Source organism: Haemorhous mexicanus, chromosome 4 (assembly GCF_027477595.1).
Source record: "Haemorhous mexicanus isolate bHaeMex1 chromosome 4, bHaeMex1.pri, whole genome shotgun sequence".
Classification (NCBI taxonomy): Eukaryota; Metazoa; Chordata; class Aves; order Passeriformes; family Fringillidae; genus Haemorhous; species Haemorhous mexicanus.
In genome coordinates this window covers 62,834,797-62,861,794 of record NC_082344.1, presented here as the reverse complement: position 1 = coordinate 62,861,794, position 26,998 = coordinate 62,834,797, and the positions used below count along the sequence as shown (strand labels likewise).

The window sequence follows — 26,998 nt, the reverse complement described above, 5'->3', positions numbered from 1 at the left end:
TTGGAATGCCAGTTGCTGTAGCGTTCTCGAATTTCCAGAAGTAAAATATTTTGACAAGTCCTTTCTCTAAAGGCTCTTAGAGAAACTAAATTACCAGAAGGATGAAAATTCTTCAGCAGATAAACGATGTGTTGGAGCATAGTATTAAATTGTTTTCACCATGGGAGAGAAGTGATCAGATATCTGCACTAGAACTTGCTCTTTCAATATATTCATAAATGATCTGGAAAAGGGAATTGATAATGAGATGGTAAAGTCTGCTGATGACACAAATTACTCAAAACAGTCAATACCTCAAAAGGTGTCATTATACTGAACACTGAGTGATTCAGCAACAAAAAATGTAGACATTATTTAATATTGATACATGCAAAGTAATACACATGGGGGGAAGCCTAACTGTACATACACATGGAAAAATACCAAACAAATAAATAATTTAGTATCACTTCCTCAAGAATCTTAGACTTGTTCAGAACTCTCTGAAAACATCTGTCCAGTGCTCACTGGCAGACAGAAAATGTAAACTGAATTAAAAATCATTCTGTAAGTAAGAAAAGACAAACTATTACACCATTGTATAAACCCAGACTGCGTCCACATTCCAAACACTTCACCTAAGTCTGAATGATCCAAGTCCAAAGGTTTATTAGAGGTAGTGGTGATGTATGCTAGACAACATAGATGAATAGCAGCATACTGTTGTAACTGTATGAGGGTGGATGAAAGTACTTTACAACTTTTAAAGGAGAATAAAAAGAAGAAATAATTGTATATAAAAGTGGATCTAACATAGCTAGTAAGTAAAAAACATTTCCTCACTATTCATCCTACCATAAAACTTAACAAGCACCAAGTATCACAGTTTTAATCAAACAGAAATATTTTTCCATACAATTCACTGCCACACAGTATAGGCTATTGTTACAAGAATGTTGTGGCTAACAAAAATATAAATGTGCTTACTAAATAATTGGAACAATGTGTAGAGAAAGGGTTCAGCAAGGGATAAAAAATAGATGATCCATCTTATCTACAGTTTAAGTAGAGTGTATATTGTGCACAGCTGGAAAATGGGAAAATTATCACTGTGCTTGTCCTATTCTCACTCCTAAGAAACAGTTAAGAGACTGCACTCTGTTCTGATTTAGGGTAGTCATTCTTGTCCTATTATTTAGACTCAAAAGCCACAAGTTTCACAATCTAATTATATCTGCCTTCAAGAACAACTGAAATTTGACTTCTATTTTCAGCACCAGGCAGGAAAACCATTAATCCTCTTTTGCAATAAATAGGGGCTGAGCAGTGCTGGCACAATGATTAACTCCTTCCTGCAGCAATTCTGCATATTCTGTACTGCTGCAGCAATCCCTTCTGACTGCAGAACAAATTCACTCCCTACTTACTCTTCTTCACCTGACTCTGTATCCTATTGATCTCTCATCTTTCTCTAAATTATATTTATCATTTTGTACTTTCCTGATTATTGCATATAAAGGAAACTTCTGTGTTCTCTTCGACATGTGACAGAATATTACATGTAACACAGTCATATTGCATTGTATTTAAAAGCAACATATAAAATTCTTTTGCATTCTGTAGTACAATTTTATTTTCAGCACTGATTTTAATTCAGCTTTGTCTCCCTGAAAATTTCAGAGTGTGAAAAAGTACAAATAATTTCCAGGATTTCATAGTTAGACAGAGAGATAGACAGACACATATATATGGGTAAAGTATTTTCAACATCGTATTCACCAAACTATTTATATCAACAGTTTTATTGATCAGATACTTTCATTAATTTTTATGGTTTGGAAAATGAGATTTTAAATGTAAAATCAGTATCTGTGTGGCTACATGAAGCTGCAGTTCAAAATGGGAGAGCTTAGTGAGCCGCAGTATGCTCAAGCTCTAAGGCAAGGCTGTTCCTCAGCACCAAGGAGAAGGAAAGGTGAGCAAAATCAGCCCTGTCCACTTCTCTCCCCTAAGCAGGCTTATGCACAAATTAAATTGGAGGAAAAAAAAAAACCAAGAACTACAGATAATGGCTGAGCTTTTTAATATAGCTTATATGCTTCACTTCCACAGCATTTTAATGAAATTGGAATGCCTAATTCTTCTGGGTTCTTTTAAAAACCCAGTCTGCATCACCAGACGCATAAACTATGACTGAACGCTGTCTTTGTCTTTTAACATTTCCAAGTCACAGGACAGAAGAACCACATTTTGTATTAATTATAAACTGTATTTACAACAACCAAGTGAAGTGCAGGAAGGCCTGGATTAAAGCAAAATACACGGGATGATTTGTAAGAGCCGTAGTTCCCAACTGGTCTTCAGAACACAGAAGGCATGTGAATAAGCCCCAGAAGGCTGTTATCAGAATAAATCAAAAATCCATTTCCAGAAACTTTAAAGCCTTCAAAATACTGACTTTACAGCACAGAAACAGTGATACAATAAATGCATATTTAGCGTCTACATCTTTTTGCATCAAGGAATCCAAATCTGCTCTGCTCAGCCTGCATAGGTATGTTTGTCACAGCACAAAGCTCTGTGAGCAACAAGGGCCAAGAGGACGGGCTGGTGGCAGACACCTTGCAGAGTAGCAGTCTTCCAGAGATGCTTCAGGAACACAGGCACTCTGAAGAACATCACCATAATTCAAGCTGACCTAGTTCAATTTACTCACTTTGAATAAACAACCTTAAAAGACAAAGGTCTTCTGACACCTAAGGAAGAAAATGGTTCTTCTAAATTCTGTTTATCCTCTAGAGTTTGGGAAAAGCAAGGTGATTTTCAGGGTTGGAGGCTGTTATAACAAGGCCAGATGCAGAAATTAAATAGGAATACCAGGCAGTGTACAAGTCTAATGTGTTGTATGTATTATTTTCAGCACATTTATTTTTTGAGAAATTCATTCTGATGGTTTGAATCAACGCTGTGTTAGCACACTCTGCTTCTTTATTTTGATAATTAATGGCAAGCTTCTCAAATGTTAGCTGAAAATTTTCCTAGGCAGATTTGGGGTTTTTTTTTAGCTTGGCTTCGTGAGAAAATGAAGCTTGCGTGCATCACACCGTCTCTCTGTCATGTTTGTTCAGCTTCAAGTGAATTGAACAGTGTAGTCATTTTTTAAGTAGGAAAATCTTACAACGGACCTGTGCAAAATTCAGCACATCATGGAAGGCAGCTCCCAAAGTCATTAATTTTGCTGCCAGCAAAGATGAGGAGCAGTTTATGAAGTTCATCTTGTAGCAGCTCCTGACAATGCTGGACAGGTATAGGTTGGCCACCTTGCATAAATGCACCTCCAGTATAGTATTTGCTGTGTCATTCCCAGTTGTTAGACCAATAAATGGTAGGTAAAAGCCATGGAATGAAGAGAAGCTAGGGTTAAGTGAGACATCTCACTATGAGGACACAGAGAGATTGGAAAGTACCATGGAAGAGGGCACTTCAGTGGGACAAACTCATATGTCTTGCATACCAAAGAGCCAAAGCCAGAGCAAAACAGTCCTGTTTAATTCTGCTATTCAGGGAAGGATCCTATTCTGTTGGGTTTTCTCTTCATCTCTCTCAATCCACCTATCTCCAGTTTTCCAGCTGGACTTATCTTTCCTCACAGCTCCTACATACAAACCCCTACTGAGGCATGAAGAGCTACAGATAGGTACTCAGCCACCTGAGAGACAGTGGGTAGAGGATAAGCCCACAATCAAACACATATGTATCATAAGCTAATATTATATGTGATGCAAAAGCTAATGCTATATGTGATGTATCATAAGCTAATGTATAATGTGATGCAAAATGACATACAATAGATCATAGAAGAGATGGTTTATCACAGGTAGGGTGATTATGCAATAAGCCAATGTGTTTATTTACGCAAGTGCCAGTTCCACTTGCACACAACAAGCAGCACCTGAAAAGGTGTCCCTCAACTGGACACACAAAAAGAATACATAAGGGCTCATATCAGAGGGATACTGCCTTTTCTTCGCATGCTAAAGAAGAAAACACGCTGATGCTGATGAAACAGCAGGTCTATTTTCACAGCTTTGCAGGATGATAATAGGTGCCTGTTGACAGCTTCCTGAATGGAAAGGAGGATCTTTTTGAAGCACAGGAGTACTTTCACATGCATGTAACAGAGCAGTTTAAGTGCAGACACCTGCCAGCACAGCAACCAGGCAGAACCCTGGCAGACCTGTTTGCCTTAGGAGATGATGATATGTAGCTTGACTTCCAGCATCTCCTGCCATCCCCTTTCCACCCACTGCCCTTTGCAATTCACCAGAACCAAAACAATAAGCAAATCTGTTGTATCCTCCCTCTCTGATAGTGCAATGATAGTAAAGTTTCTTATTTTTGCTTTGGAGAAGTAGGTTTTTTAAACAAAAGCAGTGCTGCAGAAAGGAAGCTAGACTCGGAATAAAAGCTGCTGCAAGCACAACACACCCTTTGTTAGCTGCTGTACACAGCCAGCAAAGCAGCACTCCCAAGCCTGAGTGGCAGTTCTGCAACTCCATCAAGCATCCTGACTGGCAGCAGCCCTTTTTGAAAAAAGATGCAGTATTTGTTACCTAAAACTCTTACTGCAGCAAGAGTAAGTGATAATTCAGGTTTTAAATCAGAACAGACCACCTGCTGTTTTGTGTGTGGCATAATGGTTCACCTGTTTACCATTCCTTATTAAAGTGAGCTGTGTTATGCAAAAAAACCCCAAACAAAACCCCCAAAAAGACAAAACAAAACAAAAATCTATCTTGAAGAAATTAAGCTGATAAGAATTCCAAAAAAGATTCTGATGCCTCTCCCACCGGCCCCAGTATTGATATTGAGTTGTTTATATCAGATATGCCCAAATGATCATAATTATGATCTCAGATATGCCTAGATGACATAATGAACAAGAAAGAAAAAAGAGCTCAAAGTCCTTGCTACCCTGAAACTGTCTGATCCCCCAGCCAGACAGAAGATAGCAGCTATATGAAAGAGAGGACTTCCCTGCAGAGAAGCAGCCCAGTCTCTCCAAGGTTTTACAACCAGCCATGTCTGCCCCTGAGGCTTTGGAGAATAACGAAATAAAAAAAAAAATCCAGAATTAACCTAGAGAATCAGCGTCTCTCCTTCTGCAGTCAGCCAGCTGTTGCCCTGAAGCATAAGACTGAGTTTTTTTAGTCATTATCTTAAAGCAGAGTTGAGTATGAGAAAATGTTGTGGTCAATGAGTGCTCTCTGTTTTCTTTAACAGCATATAAAAAAGGGAGTAACAAAACACAAATACAAATTCACAGATGTAAAGATTGCATGGAACAAATGACCTCCACTGCCTTCCACAGAGATGCTGCCAAGCCTATTCCCAGACTCAGATTAAAGTGTATCCAATTGGATTAAATTCCTAGCAATGGCAAACTTACCACCTACCTACACTGGGAAATTATTTCTACATGTAATCACCCTCACTGCATCTTTATAGTGATTGAATTTTTCAAGCTTTGATTTCCAGCCATTGGTTCTTTTCTGGTTTGTTCCTGCAAGACTGGAATCTATACTTGATTTAGGTGTTCTTTTGTTCCTAATACATTGGTAATGTCTTCTTATTGTCTTAAGCTCTACTGGCCAGTAATAATTCCTTATTACCTTTAGCTTCTCCAAAATGTCATTTACTTTGTGTAGATTCAATTTTCATTCTCAGTTATGCCCCTCTTTTCCATACTTAACATTGATTTCTTGTTTAATTATCACCTTTGTGCCTTCTTTACTAGGCTAGCTTTCCTCTCCAAGGTAACTTACTCATCTGCTCATTAAAGCATAGCCTTTAGAATACCCAGCAGGATTTCCTTGAGAAGTCACACTTTCTATTAAAGCTTCTCCTTTTAGCACTTGGTTAAGGAAACAAATTGTTCTGATGAACTGGTCGATTTTATGTTTCACATAATTCTGCCTGGTGCAAAACCTTTGCTTCCACAAACTAGAGAAACTGCAGTATCTGAGAGTTTTTGGCTAACACCAGCCAACACTGCTCGGTGCATCACCAAGTCCAACACAGATTTATTTCATGCTTGATGCAGATATTTCCATATGACAATATCCTTGAGATTTTCCTGGGATTAGCTTATTCCTAATGTTGTTTAGAAGTAGTTCTCATTCTGGATTTACTGATGGCAGTACATCTTTTCCTCAGACATTGTGAACAAATCCTAGAAATTGATCCTCTCCATTGCATCAGAATTTGTCCATGTATTTGTACTAAATGCCCGCCAGTCTAAAGTCTGCTTTGCTGTTGGTGTAATGGACACAAAATGTGTGCCATTTTCATGGTACTCCAAAATTCCAAATCAATTACCCTAATTTAAAATTTCTGGGTGATTGTAAATATCTTTAAAAGGCAATATAGAAATATTGCTCCCCTTTAATATAACAATTAAAGTTATCATTGTTTTTCATCCTTTGGAATCTTCAAGTAAAATATATTGTGGAGAACTCAACTGAACAATTCGTATTGTGCAAGTAAAATGCCAGTGGTTTGGTTTAATGGTTGTTTTTGTTGGGGTTTTTTTTGGTTGATGTGTTCTTGGTAGATTTTTTTTTTTTTATTCTGGTACTTGGATTGCAAAATCAAATAAGAGTAGCAATGAATATTGATCCAGGTTTTATTACCCAGTACATCAAACATTATACCCAAGCTGCTTTTGTTAAAAAACTGTGGTACTTGAAAATACTTTTAGATATTTCCTGGCTCCTCTAAAACAAAACAGATTCCTTGTCCCATCACAAGTTACTATATCGTATAGATGAAGTTATATGAGGTACAAAAAAGAATTAAAAGGCCCCAGTTCCACCAGTTTTAATACTAAAAGCATTAAGGTAAGTACCTTTCTAAAAAATAATTAAATTTGGGTAGCTTCACTTTCTCAGCAACACAACCAAGATGGAGCCATTCAAGTCATGACTAATCACTTTACTCCAGGCAAGTTCATTCACATCAAAGGAAAGAAACCAAACATAAAGACCTTGAATGTCATAAGAATCACACTGGAGTTGGGCAAGCACATTTTATTTTCGAATTTTGGGGAATTTCTCTGTACTTTTGCATTTGTGAACCAATGGCAAGGAAGAGGGAGAGGAGAGGAGAGGAGAGGAGAGGAGAGGAGAGGAGAGGAGAGGAGAGGAGAGGAGAGGAGAGGAGAGGAGAGGAGAGGAGAGGAGAGGAGAGGAGAGGAGAGGAGAGGGGGAGGGGGAGGGGGAGGGGGAGGGGGAGGGGAGGGGGAGGGGCAGGGGGAGGGGGAGGGGGAGGGGAAGGGGAAGGGGAAGGGGAAGGGGAAGGGGAAGGGGAAGGACAACAAATGAAGCCCAGGGAGGTATCACACCTGTAGTCCCTAGTCTAAGAAACATCAGAAGTATATTAAACAAAAGTATCATTGTGGCAATATGTGAGTTTGAAGGAACTCCAGAAGATGCTGTGGCTTGTTACAGTCTCCTCCCGAGGGCACAGCTCAGGGTAGGGAGCAACACAGGCAAAGCTCTCCAAAAGAAGGAAAGAACTAAAACCAAGTCTCCCTTACTGAGGGTGAAGGCTGAAGTCATTGGGCTTTAGGGTAAAGCCCTTTTCTTCCAGAAGCTTTGTGAACTTCTGTTCCTTGCTTTCATTATATGTAGTCTAAAAGTAAATAGTATTATTGAGGGTAAAGAGATCACAAGATGAACACAAGCCAGCCTGGTGCTCTTGCAGGAATGAAAGCAGATGGTGTTGTAGGTTTCCTCAGTATGCCTACAGCCAGCAAACCAAGAGGACATAGCAATTCCATTCTCCTCAGCACTTACTAGGCCACACCTGGAATACTGTGTCCAGTCTTGGTCCTTTTAGCTAAAAAGACCTACTAAAATTTTGGAGATAATCTAGCAGAAGGCTGTCAAGCTGATCAGAGGACTGGAGACCTTGACAGATGAAAAAAACTTGAAAGAATTGGGTTGGTTCAGCATGAAGAAGAAACAACTGAGCATTGAACACCATTTTCTAACACTTATATTGTTGTAACAAAAATGACAGAGATTCTTTCCAGCAAGATGCCCAGTGCCACAAGGCTGCTTCAGGGGAAACCCATTTCTGTTTAAGAAATTCTTCGCCATGAGAGCAACTGAACTTTGAGCAGGTTACCCAGAGAAGTGGTGAACTCATCAGCCTTGTCAGGCCCCAGATTATCTCATCTAGGGTCCTGCTTTCAACAAGAGCCTAGGGCAGATAATCTCCAGAGCTCCCTTCCACCCTAGGTTTTTCTATATTATTCCAAAACTATCGAAGTTTTATTCTGACTAGAAAACACAAAGCAAACGAAAATACTCAGTGATGCTAGAAATATATAATTTTCAGTTAGAATTCCAGACAGAAAAACAGACTTACTGTGTAGTTTTAGTTAAATTGTATCACTGTCTTCTGTCTCCATTCACCTTCACTGAGGGCTTTCTACAATACCTCTATAAACTTGGTCAGTAAATACACAAACAATTTGCTGATTTTTGATGTCTTGTATATTGCACCTTGAACTGTTGATAGGTATTTATTCAATGCAGTCCTATTTATGTACAAAGCATATATATTATATGTTGTTTCACTGAACACAGTAGGAAGCAAACGGCAGGAGACAGATTCCATGCTCACAGTTTCAATCCCCTCTTTCTCAGGGTCACTCTGCAAGCAGACCTCAGGCTGATGGGTTTCCTTGCTCCCTTTTCTAAGCATCTCTGCTATGCTCTTCCCCTTCCATAAATCCACACAACCACAATAAAATTGATCTCACTATTTTCAGAATACCAAAAAGTTCCTCAGATAGTCTAGCTAAGGCTCTACTATGACTAGCACACTGCCTGCTCTGGAGAGAACAGTTCAGGATTGGAAACTATTGCCAACTAAAAAGAAATTGAAATATTATGCTTCAGTGTTCTTGCACAGCAGGCCTGAAAAAGCTGCAGAGTAATGCAGTAAAAAATGCAAAACTTGTATCCTTCTAAAACACTTATCAAACCATTTCATGACACCATGCAAAGACCTCTATTCTACATTAATTAAAAATAAATAACAGAGTTCTACTGGTAACCAAAACCAGAGTCATTTTCCATTTGTAATGTTTCAACAGTCAGCTGACAGGAAAGATTTTTTTTTAGACTAATTCTACTCATTTACCTTGGTTGAATATATTGGGTGAACATACAGGTATATGCTTTGATGAAAAAACTGGAAATTGTACAGATGAAAAATAGGAAATAAAGAAAATGGCACAGGCATGCTTCCTTGTAAACTGTTTCACTTAAAATGACAGATGTATGCTTCATTAATGATAAAAATATTGGTCACACATGTTGGAAAAAAAAAGTAAACAGCATTTACAAGACTAAAGGCTGTTTTGTCAACTCTGAAATAAATAATAGCAGAAAAAAAGAATATGTAACAGAAGTACTACCAACTACCAATGTGTGCAACACTACCCAGGGCAAACCCAAATATTCTGGTTATCACAGCAAGGTATCACCTTGCTGTCTCCTTCTAATAACCTTGCCTTGAAAAACATATTATTCAATGGAGGCCCTTACAAAGTGTCTCTCATAAAAGGCTTGTGATGAGAAATATGAAAAACAAAATCTTCTCCATGTTTCAAAAACAGCAAGGAGAGCATACTTTCATTCAGCTCTTGCTGTAATTCTCTCATTAGTAATACCACTGCTGACAACGCTGATGTCCTTACTTAAAAAAGATGTTTGAAAACTTGAGAGAAACTACAAGAAAAACTGGTGATACAGAAATCTTGCCTTATGGTTAGAAACTAAAGCGCCTCAATGAGATTTGCTTAACAACTAAAGAGGGTGGAGATGCCTTGATCCCAGCCTTTAAGTATTTTCATTGAATACTGTCCAGCACAAAAGGCTTTTTTAACCCAGCAAAGACTGAACAAGTTAAGTCAAAGCTAAATTCAGACCACAAATAAAACACTTCACATGAACAGTGAGTGTTGGTATGGACTCTTTGTTCTCTGAACTCTTTAAATATGAACGAGACATTTTTCTAATGAAGTTCACCTTGGTCTTGAAGACATACAGTGCAATGCTCTGTGGTCAGTGCTAAGGCTGGACTAGATTACATCACCAAAATGATTGAGCTCTACTTCTCTTAAAGTCTATGCAGCAATTACACTGAGACATGCTTGTAATTTACTCTAAGAACATTTTGTAAATAATTATTAGTGTTACTACACCCTTACTGACCTACCAAAAGTTATTTTCATGTAAATGGGCTACTTTTTTAGAGAATATTTTGACTACTGTCCTAGGACTCACATGCTTAGGACCTAAAATTTAACTGGGATATATGAAAATGCATATATAGCAACTCAATGGCTGATTTGACCAGTGTTAACTGCTGAGGTCTTACAGGGTGTGTAAATGTATTCAACTAATTCTCCAGTGTCCTATTTGCCTGAAGCCCCAGCTGCTTTTTATGGGAGCTAAGAATCTCTAATATTCTGCCAGTGTTTAGCTATTACACATATTAGTTTATGAGGTTCAGCAAAGAACAAGGCTTGTTTATTAACCTTTCACTAAACCCTTCACAAACTCAAACACTGGCAAGAGAATAAGAACCAAAATGCACATGAGTATTATCAGGAAATGTATATATTTATTACTTTCCAATTTCCCCAGCCCTTGGTAACCATTGAATTTTCATTATTGTCATTGATTTGATCACCTCCTTTTAGTTCAGAACATAAATAAGCGGAAAAGTTAAGAGCCAAAATAAAATTCCTTTTCATAAATCATTTGTCTCAATACAGAATTCACCAGCATAATTACGCCCCTATAGTTCTGATGGTATAACTCCCCATGTGGACACTTGAATTCTACAGGCATTCATGCAAGATTAAAAAGCATCCACAAGGCATAATTATACCACTCTAGTCTCTGGTAAATTTACTCTAATAAAGATGACCTTTCAATGTTAAAAAAATGAAATGTTATTTGGGAGGAAGGACAGAAAGGAAAAGCCCTTCAATTTCCTAATGTAGAAATTTTATGAAGTTTTCTGCTCTTTAGCTACAACCTGCTATAAAAGCATGAAGACAAAAAAAAAAAATTACAACTGTGAAAACAAAGGTTCTTTGGATTATGAATTTTGACTGACCACCAGTCACAGCACACTGACCCAAAATGACATCACAGTTACTCAAGGTCATTTGCCAAGGTTTGGGAATTTTTAATGATCTATGTCATCTTCCCTCTTAATATCATGGGTACAATTGATTTGTGGCATAGATGTTCCTCATCTTCTGTAAGATACACTTAAGCAGCAAACTGCTTTGTGCCATTGCATAAAAATGGATCTGAGCTCTCAGTGCCATAATGAGAGAATAAATGACAAAATTACAGTAGGTTTTTTTACCCTCTATGGAAAAGATGAAGGCAACAATTCTGCTCTTTCCTTAATTCCTTCACCTTGTAGCTATGTGGTTAGTAAGCACTTCCAGTGCTCGGTTAGATAAAACTTACCAAAACCTAAACATATGAAAATAGAGAAGTTGATGGTTGAGGCACCCAAGAAATCGTAATTCTTTTATATATGGGCATAAAGGGTTAAAAAATAGAATCTACTGAAATAAACTAAATTTAACTCCACATTTCCCTCAGGTTTTCATTATAGAAGTAAATTAAGGTTGTCTGGATAGCATTTAACTGTGTGTTTTCTTTTTAATATATTTCGTTTTATTGAAGTGCAGTATTTTCCCTACATTTTCTAGGTCTCAATTATTTTTTTATAGCTAATGGGCTTCTAAAATATTTTAACATTAATATTCTAATACATTTAGCTTTTGCATAGTTTCTTGGCAAAGATTTTTTCTTTGATTTCTTTTCTTTACAATTATTAACAATGTTATACATGACCATTAAGAAATAATCATGTGGATAATATGACCTTTAGTAACCAAAATATATGGGGCAAAATTAGCATATTGCTTTTCAATGTCTTTTTATCATAATTGCATGAACGTTCAAAAGTCATGAAGCTTAACATTGATTTACAATTCATCATCAGATCAGACATGTAAATTAGTATGGGAGAACTCAAGATTTCTTGTTTCTGAGTCCCAACTAGACCTAGGCATATTTAGAAGAAGGAGGGAGACCCACAGGAAAATAAGTGAAAGCTTCAGTAGAGTCACTCTGCACTGTTCAGAAATATAACTTAGCGGGTTAAAAAAAAAAACAAAAAAGCCAGAGGTGGGGAAGGCACCTGGGACATGACTAAAACCAGCCAAGTGTTGAGAGAGCCTTCATTTGCTGTATGGCAGATGATAAGTTCAATTCTGCACTGCATCCAGGTCTGCCCCTTTTCCCTCCCAGAGGGACAGCCTTGTCACTGGACAAGTCTCATCATTCCAGCCATGGATGATGGAGCATTTCCTAAAAGGCACTGCATGCCCTCAGCAAATGGAAAAGAGATCATCCTACCCCTCAAGCAGGCTGGTATCTCTTGACTAGCTAAACTCTGATATCCCTGTGGCCAGCCCAGAGCTGTTGACCCCGCCTTGACTACTGGATATATGATCGTAATTACTCACAATTATATGGTTAATGTATTTTTTAATTTTAATCTGTGCTTCTTCAGCTCTAGACTGACTAATTTTAGTTCTACAGTAAATCTGAAGAGTCTGCACTGGCAATTTCGGAGATAATTCCATATTAATTAAAGCAGCAAATTTCTTGCAGAATCTGTTGAAAATAATTTTACTGAAACAGTGGGTGGTGGTGTAAAATTAGTGAGCATCCATCTTACACTCAAAGAGAAAATAAGGTCAAGTATGAGAGAATGTATTTTCACATATAAATCAGATACGTTGCCTTTGGTTTTCGTACAACACAGATGCCATGGTTCAGAAGGGGAACCTGTTCCTCTATTACTTTTTTTGAGTTTAATCAGTAAGCTTTAACAAATTTTCTGGTAGCAATTGAAAGCACTTTTTAAATAGACTGCTGAGGTACAAACATATACTCCTTCTGTTTCAGTTCCTACATGATCTGTACATTCCTCCAGGGGGGCAGACCTAGTAGCTACAGACACATACTTGCTTCGTCCCGCTGCATTCTGAGATCAGGGCTACCTACAGGACTCAATGAATGCTACTTCAAAGCCTCCTTGCCCAAAAATGTTCAGAGTTTCCCTGTGTCTCCTACCTCGTCTTCTACATGCAGTCACACTAGAGTATTTCACCCTTCAGAGCACATTATTCTATCACTGGAAGAACCACACAGTTATTCCTAGCACATTATACAATCCATAAGCTTCTGGAGACCTAGCCAATGATCACTGAAATAATACCCTAAAATTTAAATTTGCCTCCTACACCACAACATTCAGGTACATAAATATAGGCTGAACATGTGTGCAATTAGTAGAGGTGTCTCCTGCATTCTGTAAAGCAGAACCCAAACTTACTCACAGAGCTGTGAACAACACCTTCATGTTTGGTAAATAGTGGCAGCTGCATCTGCACAGTGAATAGAAAAGGAGATGAGAAAATACTGTATTCTGGCTATAGTAGCACACACTGCTGCACAAACCCTTCTTCTGCTCACAGGACACAGGAAAAACCAGCAGTGAAATCTTAGCACTCACAAAATTTTGGTTTATGTTCCAGTAATCTGACCAAATTAACCAGCCATATTATAAGGGCTGTCAAAAATGTTATCTGATATGCAAGTGCACCAGCAACAACACAAGCTTTAAAAGCTTAAAAGCCATTTTGAGAATTAAACAAAGATTGACAGTATCTCTATTTTGTAGTGCCAACTTTTTGAACACTTTGCATTTGTCAAGAAACATATGATGGTGCTGGCAGCAGTTCCCAGTTAGCACTGGTGCCCTTTGTGAAAGCCACTGCCTAAACAAAGAACTAGATATGGTCTCATCGTCAACAAATTTGAAGTGGCTTTGCTCCACTGGTGAATTATTGCTATCCTGTAGGAAGATAGAGAAAGAGTGCAGAATTCTGCAATGCACAAAATAAGCTCTTCACAGATTTATTTGGCTGTTCACATGAGCCATTCTATCACTTTTCAGCAACTCCAGCTTACATTATATCTACAGACTTACAGTAAGCTGAGATAGTCACAGTATTTAAACCTTCAAACAATCTATGCTGCAAATCTGCCAGCCTCCTGTTCATCAGGTCTCATCTCAGCTAAAAATTATCAGTCCAGAGGAATAAGAGCACAGAGGTATACAGATGACTGTAATGCATTCCACCAGACAGCCTTTATGAATTTTTTAGTTGAACTTTCCTCTCTCCTTGTTGTTCTTGCCAACCACATGCAGAACATTTTAGAGACAACAGGAATTCCTTGGAGGTTTGCATGCAGTATTCAATTCCCAACAATAAAAAAAAAAAAAAATCCTTTTTCTAAACCAAGTTTCATCTCATATCATCCTAAATTATAACTAGCATCCAGTACTTGCACTGCAGAGCTGAGAAGCTAGCAGAAATTGCCACATTCAATTAGCACAGCAAAAGTAGCAAACTAGAAATAGGATTTCATTCACTTTAATTCACGAGTTGGTTGCCACAAATACTTGTCTGTAAAACATGGAATTCTGAATACTCTAGACATTATTTTCCTTTCATGAAGATGTTTGTTTACTTTGGCAGTGATTCTCTTGGGAGAAAGTCTAATGACTTCCACTACCAAAAAAATCCAAAACAAAAAAGAAACAGAAACTGCCACTAGCAAGCAAGAGAATATTCGTCGAGTGAGCTGGTTAAACTCCAGGGCACAATGGAGAAAAAACAGAATAGATCGCTGCTTTGCATTCTTGTGACCAGAACCTATATCCTTCAAGTTTAGCAGGCTTTCATGATGGAAGTCAGACTTTGAATAAAGCAAGAAAGCTGCCCATCGCCTGTGAATTTTAAGATTTTTAACCTTAAAAACAAAGGAACCAAAACATAACAAGAGGGTGGGAATAAGAGAACAAAGCAAACTATTTCAACCACTGGTATTAATTTTTCCCACTGCTTTTAATTTCATTTCAACACACAGTGATCTAAGAAAGGTTTTTTTACCCTGTTTTGTTAAAGCTGGGTAATTAATTTTTTTTTAATGAGAAAAACCACCAGGAGAAAAGGTAAGCTACTGTCACTCAACAGTCTGTTCACTGCTGAAAAAGACTTCCCTACCTCCTTTCTAAGGGTGCATGACTATTATTTTCAGAGTTTTAAAAAAATCAAGAACAGAACAGTGAATGGAGCACATTGTTATAAATCTTCAGACCTCTTTTTCCTGTGAAATGTCAAACCTCATCATCTGCTTTTCTATATGAATAACCTGCAGTCCCAGACTGTTTACCATGTTTCCATGGGAGGAAAATGTCATTAACAAAAAGTCAGCTTTAGGGTTAAGAGGAAGCAGCACTAGCAAAAGCATGTGAATCATGTATTTTGTTACCAGTTAGAACAATGTGCTGCTCCTGGAATGCATATGCAAGCTCATGTCACAGTTTAGGCTGAGCAACAAAGGAGGCACATGTCACAGGCCACAGGACAGCAGACCGTGTGCTTCCCTAAACAGCCTGATCCCAGGGAAGACTGGGCAGATCTTTAGCAGAACCCTTGCAAGCACTGCCGGACAGACAGCTACCTAAAGAGAGAGGGCTAAGTCTCTGGAAAAAGAAGTAGATATGCAAAACAAGAAGGAATAGTGAAACAGCAAGAGAAAACAAGAAACAGATTTTTTTTTCTTTTTTTCTTTTTTTTTTTTTTTTTTTTTTTTGTGGCTGTAGAGCCTTGGAAAAGAGGTCAAATGGAGTAGTAAATCATTGCAAATGGTGAAAGGCCTATAAATATTGTGGGCTGTGGAAAGAACAACTTGTTGCATTACAAGCAGGCAATGAATCTCTACAATGCTGAGCCAATCCACAAAAAGATTTTTGAAGTCAATACTATCTGTAACACTTACTTTTAACTGTAACATGCAAAAAAATAATCAAAAAAGCTGTGTTTAGTATTGGAATGAAAGCAAAGATACTTCTAATGTGTATATCTAATTGCAACCCATATTTAAAATCACGGGCATAGGCATAGTGATTTTCCAACTGGCTAATAGGAGGGAAAGAGCAGATTCTACCACTGGTCAGAGCCATTTTGTTTTGTATACATTCGGCTCCTAATATTCTAGTGTGTCCATTTACAAAATGAGGAAGTGCTGAAATAGCTCTGTGTACATATCAAGTCTACATACCATGTCTAAGTTTCACGACTTATGGAGTGTTCACAAAAACTGTAACACTTATTAAGTGATATCTGAGAATTACAAAGCATGGATCCTACCCCACAAAAGAAGTCAGATCTTTTAAAAGGACTTAACCCACAGACCACTCTGAAGTGCACAGCATCTCAGTACAATCCCATTCTTATAACTGCTAAAGGTTTTATTGTTCAACCAAAAAAAAAGAACAGTGAGCCAAAATCCTTTCTCATACAATAATATCCTGTTCCTAACATTGGCCAATAGAAGATGCAATTCTCCTGGGTTTATAAAAGGAAAGAACTTAAGCTGTGCATGGCAATTTCTACAAGAGATGATAACAACTCAGGGGCAAAACCAGTACCTTGATGATCCCTTTCATGTCACCCAAATGGCAGCCAGAAGAGCTGCTCTGTAACCCTTACAGTTTATTTTGTCTTTATGCAGTTATAGTTATTTTACATAGGTTAATGTGATTTGTCCTCCTACTTTCCATTCTATAGCATTGCTGGTTAAACTCACCACACAAAATTTAACACCCATTGCATGATGCAGAACAATATGACCACTGTCTTTCAGGCACCAACAAATCCAGGAGAGCTGTCAGCCCCAGCTCTACCACAGGCCTCCCAGGTGAAGTCAACGTCTGGCACATTTGTTGGAATGAATATACAGAAGCAGGTTGATTAATGGCTGCAAAAACAATAACTTATGTATATTTGGTTCTACTCTACTGACAGCTTACTTTGCAACATCTGTTTTTTTCCATTTACATGTTATGTAGAGTGATATTGCATATGGCTTGGCATTTGTAATGTTTGTTGTCTAGTCTAAGGAATTCATCCCAGCTCCATGACACTCTTGCTTCTTCAAGTCACTCAGGTGAGGCATGGCTCTGCCAGCATGCTCCCCTCTTCAGGCAGTCTTGCTTCAGTAACCATCAGGGAACATGGAGTCCAAGATTCTCAGTCCAAGATCCTAAGGTCTGGAAAGGCAAATTTTGGGAATTCCTGTGTTGCAAATAGTTGAGGTACCTGAAGGAAGCATAACACACACTTAGCTTGTACTTACACATTTGTTTAGGCATTTATTTTCAGACAATATTACTTTCCAACTAGTCTAATCCAAAAAAAGCTCTCAAGCCTTCCCTAGAAAAGCTAGGATAAAAGAAAGCAGGAAGGAATCAAGGGATTACAAGGGAGAGAAAAACATTAACGCAAGAGGGTGTAAAGGCCAAATTGTCCAAAATCATGAAACTGGAGACTGCCAAGGACCTGCCTCAGCACTTCTTGATGGCACCAAAGCGCCAGGTAAGAGAGTTGACTTGGCAGAGGAGAAGCCAGAACTTGTGGCCTCAGCACACAACAAGGAGTTTCATATCTGAGGCAGAAGAGCCTGCAAGATGCTTGGTTTGATTTGGTACAACTGTTCTTGCTTGTATTAGAGTCAAGATGTGTCTCACAAGACCAGGGACCACCAAAGACCTACTGGATTCTGCAGCAAGACAGCCAAAACCTTTCCTCATAATCAACAGAGAGAGAGATCAGGTTTCTCTCTCTAAAAGTACCTTTGTTAGAGAATGAATCATCCTTTGATAGCACCTGTCTTGTGTTTGTCGAACATTAGGCAGCTAATGCAGAGTGGACACACTTTTCACATGGTTAAAAATAGATGATCTTCATTCTGTGAAAGTTGACTTAACAAACAACACATGCAATTGGGGTGAGTGGCTACCATGCCAGAGATAAGCTGTCGTGAAGGATGTGACCACTTTTGTCTTTCAATCCATTTAAAAATACTTGCATATGCCAAGACAACTGTTTTGAAGGAAGAATTGCTACAATTCAGGCTTGATTTAAATGTGAGGGACAGGGAAGCTGACTGCTTACAAAAAACCCCCCACAACTGAACAAGTTCCTACACAGTTTGAAGAAATAGGCAGCTGGTTATAGGAGAGTGCAGCGCAGCACTGCTTCCACTGCTGTTAGACATTGCCTGAGAACGCCCCAGGTAGAGGACAACTTCTGTTCAGGCTTGCACACAACTCAATGTCAGGTGTATGACAGGAACACAAAGGGAAGCCAGATGCTACCAGTTCTGCAGCTCACCAAACTAATGTTTATGAGAACTGTGCTGTGAAGCAATTCACTCGTCAGAGAGGAACCAGTACTCAGTCTGCAACATTTACTCAGCATGCGACCATCCCTAAGGCCTTGGTCTGCACTCTGGATTTTTTAGCCCTCATAGAAGTGCCAAGTTCATGAAACAAATGCCAATATAACAAGTAATTCTGGAGTGCTATGCCATAATACAGCAAAGATAAACACGCATCAATTATTCTTCGATGCTGCAAACGCATTTACATACTAACCCTGCAAGATAGCACGGATTCTCCAATATACATCCACACAGGTTCACAACCACATCAGAGATGACTGGAAATGCTAAAACAAGTTTTTCCCTTCTATGTTTTATATGCATATAGAAAACATACTCAGATATAAGAAAAAAGACTGGGTCAGACCAAAGGTCCATGGGGCAGGAGGAATGAAGCTATCCAGTTGCTGATAGTGGGCATGGACAGACGCCTAGAGAAAAGTTCAACGGGTCAAGCACATAATGGCACTTTCCCCAAGTACTCACACATTCAAGAGCCCTGTATGAATTCTCTCACTGCTGAGCTACAGCCTTCCCAGAGCACAAAGAGGGGCCGCTGGTTTTAGTCTTTCAGGGACATTGACATCAATGTTACATCTGTACGTGCCAAACTGTTAATTTGTTTGCATTGAACAGCTGCCAAGAACTGTGCTTCCACTGTATGGAAAGGGTAAAACCCCACCTTGGATACTGGAATACCTCAGAAGCCACCACCCCGTGCCACCACATTTCAGCACGGGTTCCTCCCGAGCTCCCGTGCGTCTCTGAGGTATCCAACAAACAAGGTTTCTGGCAGGCCCCGTGTGTGTGGCGAGGAAGGGGTGACGAGCCCAGGTTTCCGCGGGAGCTCTGGACGCTGCAGTGCCGTACGGCACAGGGACAGGGACAGGGACAGGGACAGGGACAGGGACAGGGACAGGGACAGGGACAGGGACCGTCCCGCGCCCCGATCCCACACGGACACGGACACACGGCGCACCCAGCACCGGCGCTGGAAGGGGCGGGGCCGGCCGTTGGCTGGGCGGGGCCTTGACACCCGGCCCGTCTCGTGCCGCCGCGCTCGCGCTCCACCCCCCACCCCGCCCCGCCCCGCCCCGCCCGAGGAGCTCTGTCGTGCGTCAATGCAAATGAGCGGCGGGCTAGGCGAAGGGGCGGGGCGGTCCTCCTCTCTCCGCCCTGAGTGAGAGCCTGACGGCATCACAGGCGGCAGGAGGAAGCGGCCTCACGGCTGCCCCTGCCCAGTCTCTTGGGATAAAAGCCGATCGCAGCCGTTGCCGCAAATCGAAATAAAATCTCTTTATTTCAGGTGTTTCTCGCTTGATGATAGAGAGGTCGTCAAAGCCCAACGAGAACCTTCCTTGCCCAAGCGGCCCACAGGGCTGGCACCTCCCTCTGGCTGAAGTGGTAGCACCCACCCGGCCCGTCGGCGCCAGGGGGGCGGGCTCCCGGCTCAATGCATTATTCATGATGGGGCAGGCCCACAGGCTCATTACCAGGGTCCGCCGGGCTGGGGCGGTGCCCGTGACGTCACTGTGACGGATGTTCCGGCGCTCTTAAGGGCGCCGCGGCGGCTCCGAGCCGGCAGCGGGGCGGGGGCGGGGGCGGCCGGGGGGTCAGCAGGAGCCTCGCTGAGGAGACCGGGTCGCTTGCCCTGTGGAGGTACCGGCGGCCTCCCCTCCTTCCCTCCCCGCCAGTGCCAGGCCCGGGAATGCCCTGCTGTCCCCCTGCGTTGCGGTGTCGCGGCTGGGGGGGTCGGACGGAGGAGTTTCTGTCCGGGGGCAGCGACCTGTCCGGGCGAATTCCTTCCTGATCTAGTGGATCCCTGTGGGTGCGACTGCAGGCGGGAAGGGCCGCCTTACCGGGGGTCCCAGTAAACGAAAAGGAAAGAGAAATCTCCTATTAAAATGGGCTTGTATAAAAAAGCTGCAATATTTTTAAAGCAGTACAGTGGCGTTGATGGGAAAGAAGAGAGCTTTATTCTATAAATAAGCTATTTTGGGACTTACATAGTGGTTTGCGATAGGCGGGTGTTTAAACTCTACCCCCGCCCCTCAACACTTCGCCACAAAGATTATTAATTATCTTTGTCTCTTTAGTGTGCTGAGGTGGGGGTTCACCTCTGCGCCGAGCCGGTGTCAGGGGAGCTCCCGCAGACGGCCACCTTAGCCCCTGCCCACCGCCGGGTCCTTCCCCTCCCCGGAGCGGCCGCAGCCGCCTCGCCTCATTCCTCCTGTCCCTTGCCGCCCGCTGTAGCCGGTTCGTCCGACAGCCGGGTCGCCGCTGCCCTCCCTGTTTCCCCTCAGCCGTCGCTGCTGCGCATCATCAAAACATGCAGGATGAGCTGCTCCTGGGGGTGACACAGCAGCAGCAGGCAGGCAGCGAGAGGCTGGGCAGCAGCCCCGCGTCGGGACACCCCCCTCTCGGCCACCCCTCCTCTGACTTTAAACCCTGTCTCAGCCCCCACCAGGATTTAAACAAGCAGCAAGCGCAGCAACCACAGCCGCCGCCTCCTCAGCTGAGCCAGAAGAGGAAAGAGTTTAAGCAGCAGCTCAGCAGCCCAGCCCAGCTCGACAGCAGCCACCCCCTGAATAACCACCACCCCCCAGACTATCATCACCACCCCCCTCAGCAGCAGCAGCAGTTCAGCCACCCCACTGACAAGTACCAGCAGCAGGAGCACAGGCAACAGCAGCAGCTCCAGCTCCTCAGCGCTCAGCCCCCGGAGCCGCCGCGGACGGGGGATCACTCGCACCACCGGCCCGTCGGCCCCGCCGAGCACCAGGGCGGCGCGGACAGGGGGGGTTTGGAGCGGCTCGCCCCTTCCTGCCCGGGGGGATCGGCGTCCGCGGACCCCAATGTGGGGGTGGCCGCCGCCTCCTGCGTGAATCCGCCTTCGTCTCCTCATCTGCAGGCGAGAGCCAAGCTGCCCCCCATGGAGTCCCCCCCGAACAGCCACTTACTGGGCAGCCCCGGGAACCTCCTGCCCGGCGGGCTCGGCTCTGGCTTCAGCAGCCTGCAGAGCCCGGAGATCCCCAGCCCCCATCACCAGAGCGGGGGCGGCTCCTCCTCGGCGGCTTCCCCTCCTCCTCCGCCGCTGCCCGGCTTCGGCACCCCCTGGTCGGTGCAGACCTCGTCGCCGCCTCCGCAGCAGACGCAGCAGCCTCCGGTCTCCAGCGGCGGCGGCGGGCAAATCAGCGCGATGCCACCCCCGAGCCCGGAGTCCGAGACCAGCTTCTACCCGGGGATCCCGTCATCGATCAACCCCGCTTTCTTCCAGAGCTTCTCGCCGGTGTCTCCTCACAACCCCTGCGCCGGGCCCTTCAGCAGCCCCTTCTCGGCCGCTGCCCCCCCGCCGCCGCCGCAGATGAATTTACCTCAGCAGCAGCAGCAGCAGCAACAGCAGAACCGGAGATCCCCTGTGAGCCCCCAGCTCCAGCACCAACACCAGGCGGCGGCCGCCGCCGCCGCCTTCCTGCAGCAGAGAAACTCCTACAACCACCACCAGGTACCGGGCGGCGGCCGCGGCGGGGAGCCCCGGGGCGGGGAAGGAGGACGCGGGGAAGGGACGGAGGCTCGGCTGCCCTCGGTCGGCCGGCTGTGAGAGCCAGGCAGCGTCGCTCTCGCCGTCGCCGGGCGAGGCTGCGCGGCGGTGACAGCCCGGCGGGACCGCGGCGGCAGGGCGGGGCCGGCCCGGCGGGAGGGAGGGCACCTGCGACCCCCGCCCGGTGCGGCGCTGGCGGCCGGAGGGGTCGGGCTGTAGGGGTCTGTGGACAGCAGCCGCCCCACTCCCGGCCGCTCTCCCCGCCCGTTCCGGGTGGCAGGTGCCGGGGTGGCTCTTCTTGCCCTCCTTGGTGCGCCGTCGCCTCCTGAGGGACGCCTGGGTTTTACTTGGGGCGAGAAATGAGGATTTGCCCTTAAAAAAAACAGAGCTCAACCGCTCCTGTTGTTGTCTGGGAGTTCCGCCGTGAAAACGCCCCCCTTGTCCCCCTGAGTCGCCCGCGGCGGGCGCAGTGTCCCCGGAACAATGAGTCTGACAGCTCCGGCCGGCGCCGCCCCCCCGGGCAGCCCCTTCCCCGGCCGCGGGCCGGCCCTCGGGCGGGCTCGGTCGGGCGGGCACAGGTCGCCGAGAGGAGGGTCAGACGCGAAAGTTGACACCGTGCTGCCTTTTCAGGACTTTTGACTGACATTGCTTGAATGTGTATCTGAGGACAGCGCAGTGTTTCAAGTTCCGTAACCGATTTTAATCCGATTTTAATCGAGGTGTTTAACAATCCCGTGTTAAAATGGTAGTTTACGTTTCTTCCTGGAACAGAATATTATTAGAAATCAGTGAGAAGCAAATCCGTGTTAATATTACCAGCTGTTGCATTATAAACCCATTTTGCTCCAATAATTTGCTCATTTATGAAAGGCTGAAGTTACATAGGCCTCATCTTAATTTTTTTTTTCATTCTAGTATTAAATCCAGTCAGATTTAATCAGCGGCGATTCATTTGTATCAGAACTGGAATCTCACATTGTGTACCTGTTGAAGAACTAATTACGCTGCATTATGATTAGGAGCTAGTTGTCCTTAACACTTATAATAACCTTCTTCAAGCAAATTCCAAGCAATTCTCCAACAGTGAGGTGTACAGGAATTTTCTCTCACTTATAAGTTGTGGGTATACTTAAACAGGGCCATGACAGCATAGCTAGCAATATTAGAGGCTTGTTAACATTTGGCATTATCTCTGAAGGTTTGTTTCACAATAGAGTGCCTGCCTCTCCCAAAATTCCAACGCAAATATTCAAGTTTTACAGCGTAATTATCTATAATTATATAGAATAGGATGTTTTCCTGATCACTTGGCCAAGAATGGCTTTAGTGGTTTTTTTTGGTTTGTTTTTTTTTTGGTTTGTTTTCTGGGGGTGAGGGTGGTGGAGGTGTTGTTACAATTTTATCTTTCTGTCTTCAGAAAGTTCTCTTTTACCTGATCCATAACATATTGACATGCTTTAAATTTTTAAGTTATTAGAATGCAGGTTGAGGGTTGCTTGCAGCTAAGCTTGGAGATAAAAGTACTGTGTTTTCACTTCACAGAACTGAATTTAGAATCATCACACACCCCCCCCCACTGCATTTCTATGTTTGAGGAAAAGCGTTTCCAAGAACAGTCAGGTTTGAGACTACTAAAGATAAATACAGTCCTTCACTGTCAGTCATGCTCAGTGGATCCACCTCTTGGTAATATGACAACCACTATAGGTCACTTTTTAGCAGAAGTTTTATCTTATGGATTAAAACTTTATCCTTTAAAAATAGTCTTTCTAAAAACTGCTTCCATTTTCATATTAGAGAATAGAGTGCTCTTAAAAGTGTATTTAGGAAGGTGTAAGGACTGGATAGGTGAAGAAATCATCAAAAAAATTCAGGTACACCCTGCTGAATCCCACAGATTCATTACTCCAGAAATTACTCCATTCATTACTCCAGAAACATTTGAACAGTGGCTTCAGAATAATGCATTTTAATGGAAATGTTCAGATATCTCCTTCAAACAGAGTCTCTGTACAGTAGTCAGTGCTCTTTTTGCTCTTATATGGTAATAGTGAGACCATGATATTCAGAATACTGGCGTGGGGGAAATTAAATCTGCCATTGGAATTTTAATTTTTTAATTTCTACTCACTTTAGTGAAATACTATTACTCATTGAGTACAAATAGGAATACTATTTAATAATAATTTTTAATTTATATATTTGAAATTGTTCTATCACTTTTGCAGAGATTTCATCATACAATAGCAAGTAATGTATGATAAAAACAGGTTTCAGGGTTTTTTGAAAATTGGTTTTACACCCTGAAATTTTTCTTCTGCATAGCTTTAAAAATGCTACCAGTTTCTAAAATGATAATAATGATAAGAATTATACTCAAAATTGCCTGCACAAGTACTGCAGCATTTTTTGGGGAGACATATGGGGGAATAGGATGACTTTTTTTTTTTTTTAATGAAGCTGTGTTTTCTTCCTTGCTTCAATAGCTTATTTACATGTTCTCAGAAGAGAGTGGTTTATAGAAATGACTGTGCGTTGCTTACTTGGTGGTTGGTTGTTTTGGGGTTTGGGTTTTTTTAAGTAGAAAATAATTTTAAGTATTTTAAGAATAATAGAATTTAATCTTTGTTTTTTAGCCTCTTCTGAAGCAGTCACCCTGGAGCAATCAGAGCAGCGGCTGGAGCACAGGAAATATATCCTGGGGAGGAATGCATGGCAGAGACCATCGTAGAACTGGAACCATGGGAATTCCAGGAACTATGAACCAGATCTCTCCTTTGAAGAAGCCTTTTTCTGGTAATGTCATAGCTCCTCCTAAATTTACTCGCTCTACTCCATCACTGACACCAAAATCGTGGATTGAAGATAATGTTTTCCGAACTGACACCAACAGTAATACTCTCCTTCCTTTGCAGGTAAGGATGGTATACCTGCTGTGTTCATGGTCTTGCATTGCATTTTTACTTCATTAATTTTAAATGAGAACTGAACAGTGGTTGCAGTCCTGATACTTGGTTTGACAATTGTGTTTCTGTATTATTTTTAGTCTTAAATTGCAATTAATCCCCATGTGTTGAGTGTATTCAGCAATATATGATTCTCACAGTTGAATAAGAATATTGATTGTCAAAAACCATACAAGCTGTAGGCACTGATGAAGCAATAAAACATAGTATGTTTAATCCAGCAAGTATTTTCTGCCTATGGCAATGCTCATATTCTTAAAAATCCCTTTCAACCTCAGGGTATTTCTTGTTTGCTTTGGCCTTTTACTTAGGTTTTCTTAGTTTTGCAGATGGTTCTCAAGTCTTTGACATGTTCGTCTTTTATTGGTGTTCTAGGCTGATGTTTGTGTGTCAGCAAGATTTTTTTCCTCCACATTGTAGCACCTTTTGTTTTGTCTGGAGGCCCTGTGATTTAGAAGTGTTAAATGGAAGGATGTATCTTAGAAGTAAAGATCTGGATTCGACTGAATTTTGCCAGTGACATCTCACATTACTTTAAGTCACTTAACTCCACCCTCATTAATCTCTTGGTAAAATATTATTTTTCCCATTCTTACTTTTATTAATTGAGTTATTCCTTATTAGCAGAGGCCTTTCATTTGTCATAATTGTGACCACATTTGAGCTGTAATTGCAAAAATGACAATCTAATGGTTATGCAGCTGAAGTAGTGGCAAAAGGTGCTCCTTGGGACCAGATTTCCCTTCAGAGTTCTGGGTTTTCATACCATTTTTCTGGTGAATTTGGCACACGAGGCCATGTCCTGACTCTATCCAGGTGCACTTGATACTTGCAATGTTTTTGAAGCTTAGTTGATTTTTGGATGTGCCAAAGTTATGCTGAAACATGCACATTTGGACCTGATACTGCCAAGACGGATTCCATTAGTTAGCCGTGCTAGCTGGAATATCATAGTTGAATCATCTTTTGTGCGGGTAGAAAGATGGGAGGAAAAAAATGTGGTATTCTTCAGGAATTGTGTTCTATTAAAGAAAACAGATTACAGATAGATAATGCTGTGCAGGGCCACAAAAATAGTAGAAAGCAAATACTGAAATCTGTCCCAAAGATGTTAACCTAAGGAACAGATTTAAAAATATTAATGCTATCATACATTGAGACTGATGTGACATATACACTGGAATTCATACATGGCTAAGCACACAGGTTGTGAATGTATTTGCTCATCCAGTATGCCTTACAGGTCCATGTGACCAATACTGTGAACTTTCAGAAGCTTCTACAGGAGTTTTCAAATATGGATGAACTCATTTTGTGTCTAAACAAGCGTCTTCTGTGTTTAGGCTATCGTCTGAATAATTTGTGCCTAATAAGCTAGGAAAGAAATCCTTGCAGTTTAACTTTATAATATCTTGATGTTTCTGTGTATGGCTTGGTGGATTTTTTTTTAAGGCATAATGTCAAAATAAGAAGTTGAGCATTCTTAATTGTTGGTTACACCTATGAGCACCAGACCATCAATTAAATAGGCCTGTTTGGCTATATTTATGCTGTTGGTCTGTCTATACTTAAATCTCCCTGAAGTGTATAAAGTCATAGTTGGAGAACACAGTAAAAATAAACCTCTTTGAAAGGTTGCAACGTTATCTGCTGCTATTGTGGAAACACTATATGTTTCCATAAATTATTTTGCTACACTGTCATGTTCTTATTTTTCAGTTAGTACACTATTGTTGTATGATTAATTCCTTGTGATGACTGTTACATTTTGCAAGTCATAATGAAAAAGTTAAATGGAGCTTAGAGCTCATGCTTCTTTTCATCAGGACTTGTTGGCAATTGCAATGCTGTCAAGCACCCATCTTGCTGATTTGTGCTATGCTTGTCTCCTTCCATAAAAGGCTGTGGTATTTAGATTGAGGGTTCTTAAAGATACAGTAGCAATTGCAGGAAATACTAAAAAATTAGTACAGATTAAATTTTGTGCTGTTTGGAAAGTCTAGCACAAAAATATTTACATGCATGTAAAAGTTACCTAT

General features: G+C 41.8%; 1 protein-coding gene and 1 long non-coding RNA gene across 6 annotated transcripts in view; one reads left to right on the top strand and one right to left on the bottom strand.

The window, feature by feature from the left end:
* Positions 1-12,768: 12,768 nt before the first annotated feature.
* On the bottom strand, positions 12,769-21,548 carry LOC132326647 (uncharacterized). Its single transcript, XR_009486285.1, has 2 exons — positions 21,413-21,548; positions 12,769-17,329 (listed from the first exon to the last, which is right to left on the bottom strand). It is a non-coding gene; the product is annotated as an uncharacterized LOC132326647 (long non-coding RNA).
* CPEB2 (cytoplasmic polyadenylation element binding protein 2) overlaps positions 19,991-26,998 on the top strand; it is a 51,392-nt gene continuing 44,384 nt past the window's right edge. For 2 of the 5 annotated variants that reach the window (XM_059845149.1, XM_059845148.1), the window contains exons 1-2: positions 20,041-21,957; positions 24,630-24,908. In XM_059845149.1, the coding sequence (XP_059701132.1) occupies positions 20,782-21,957; positions 24,630-24,908 (1,455 nt within the window). In that variant the 5' untranslated portion in view covers positions 20,041-20,781. Of the gene's footprint in view, positions 21,958-24,629; positions 24,909-26,998 lie in introns of all 5 variants that reach the window. The other 3 variants (XM_059845147.1, XM_059845145.1, XM_059845146.1) reach the window with 3 other exon arrangements.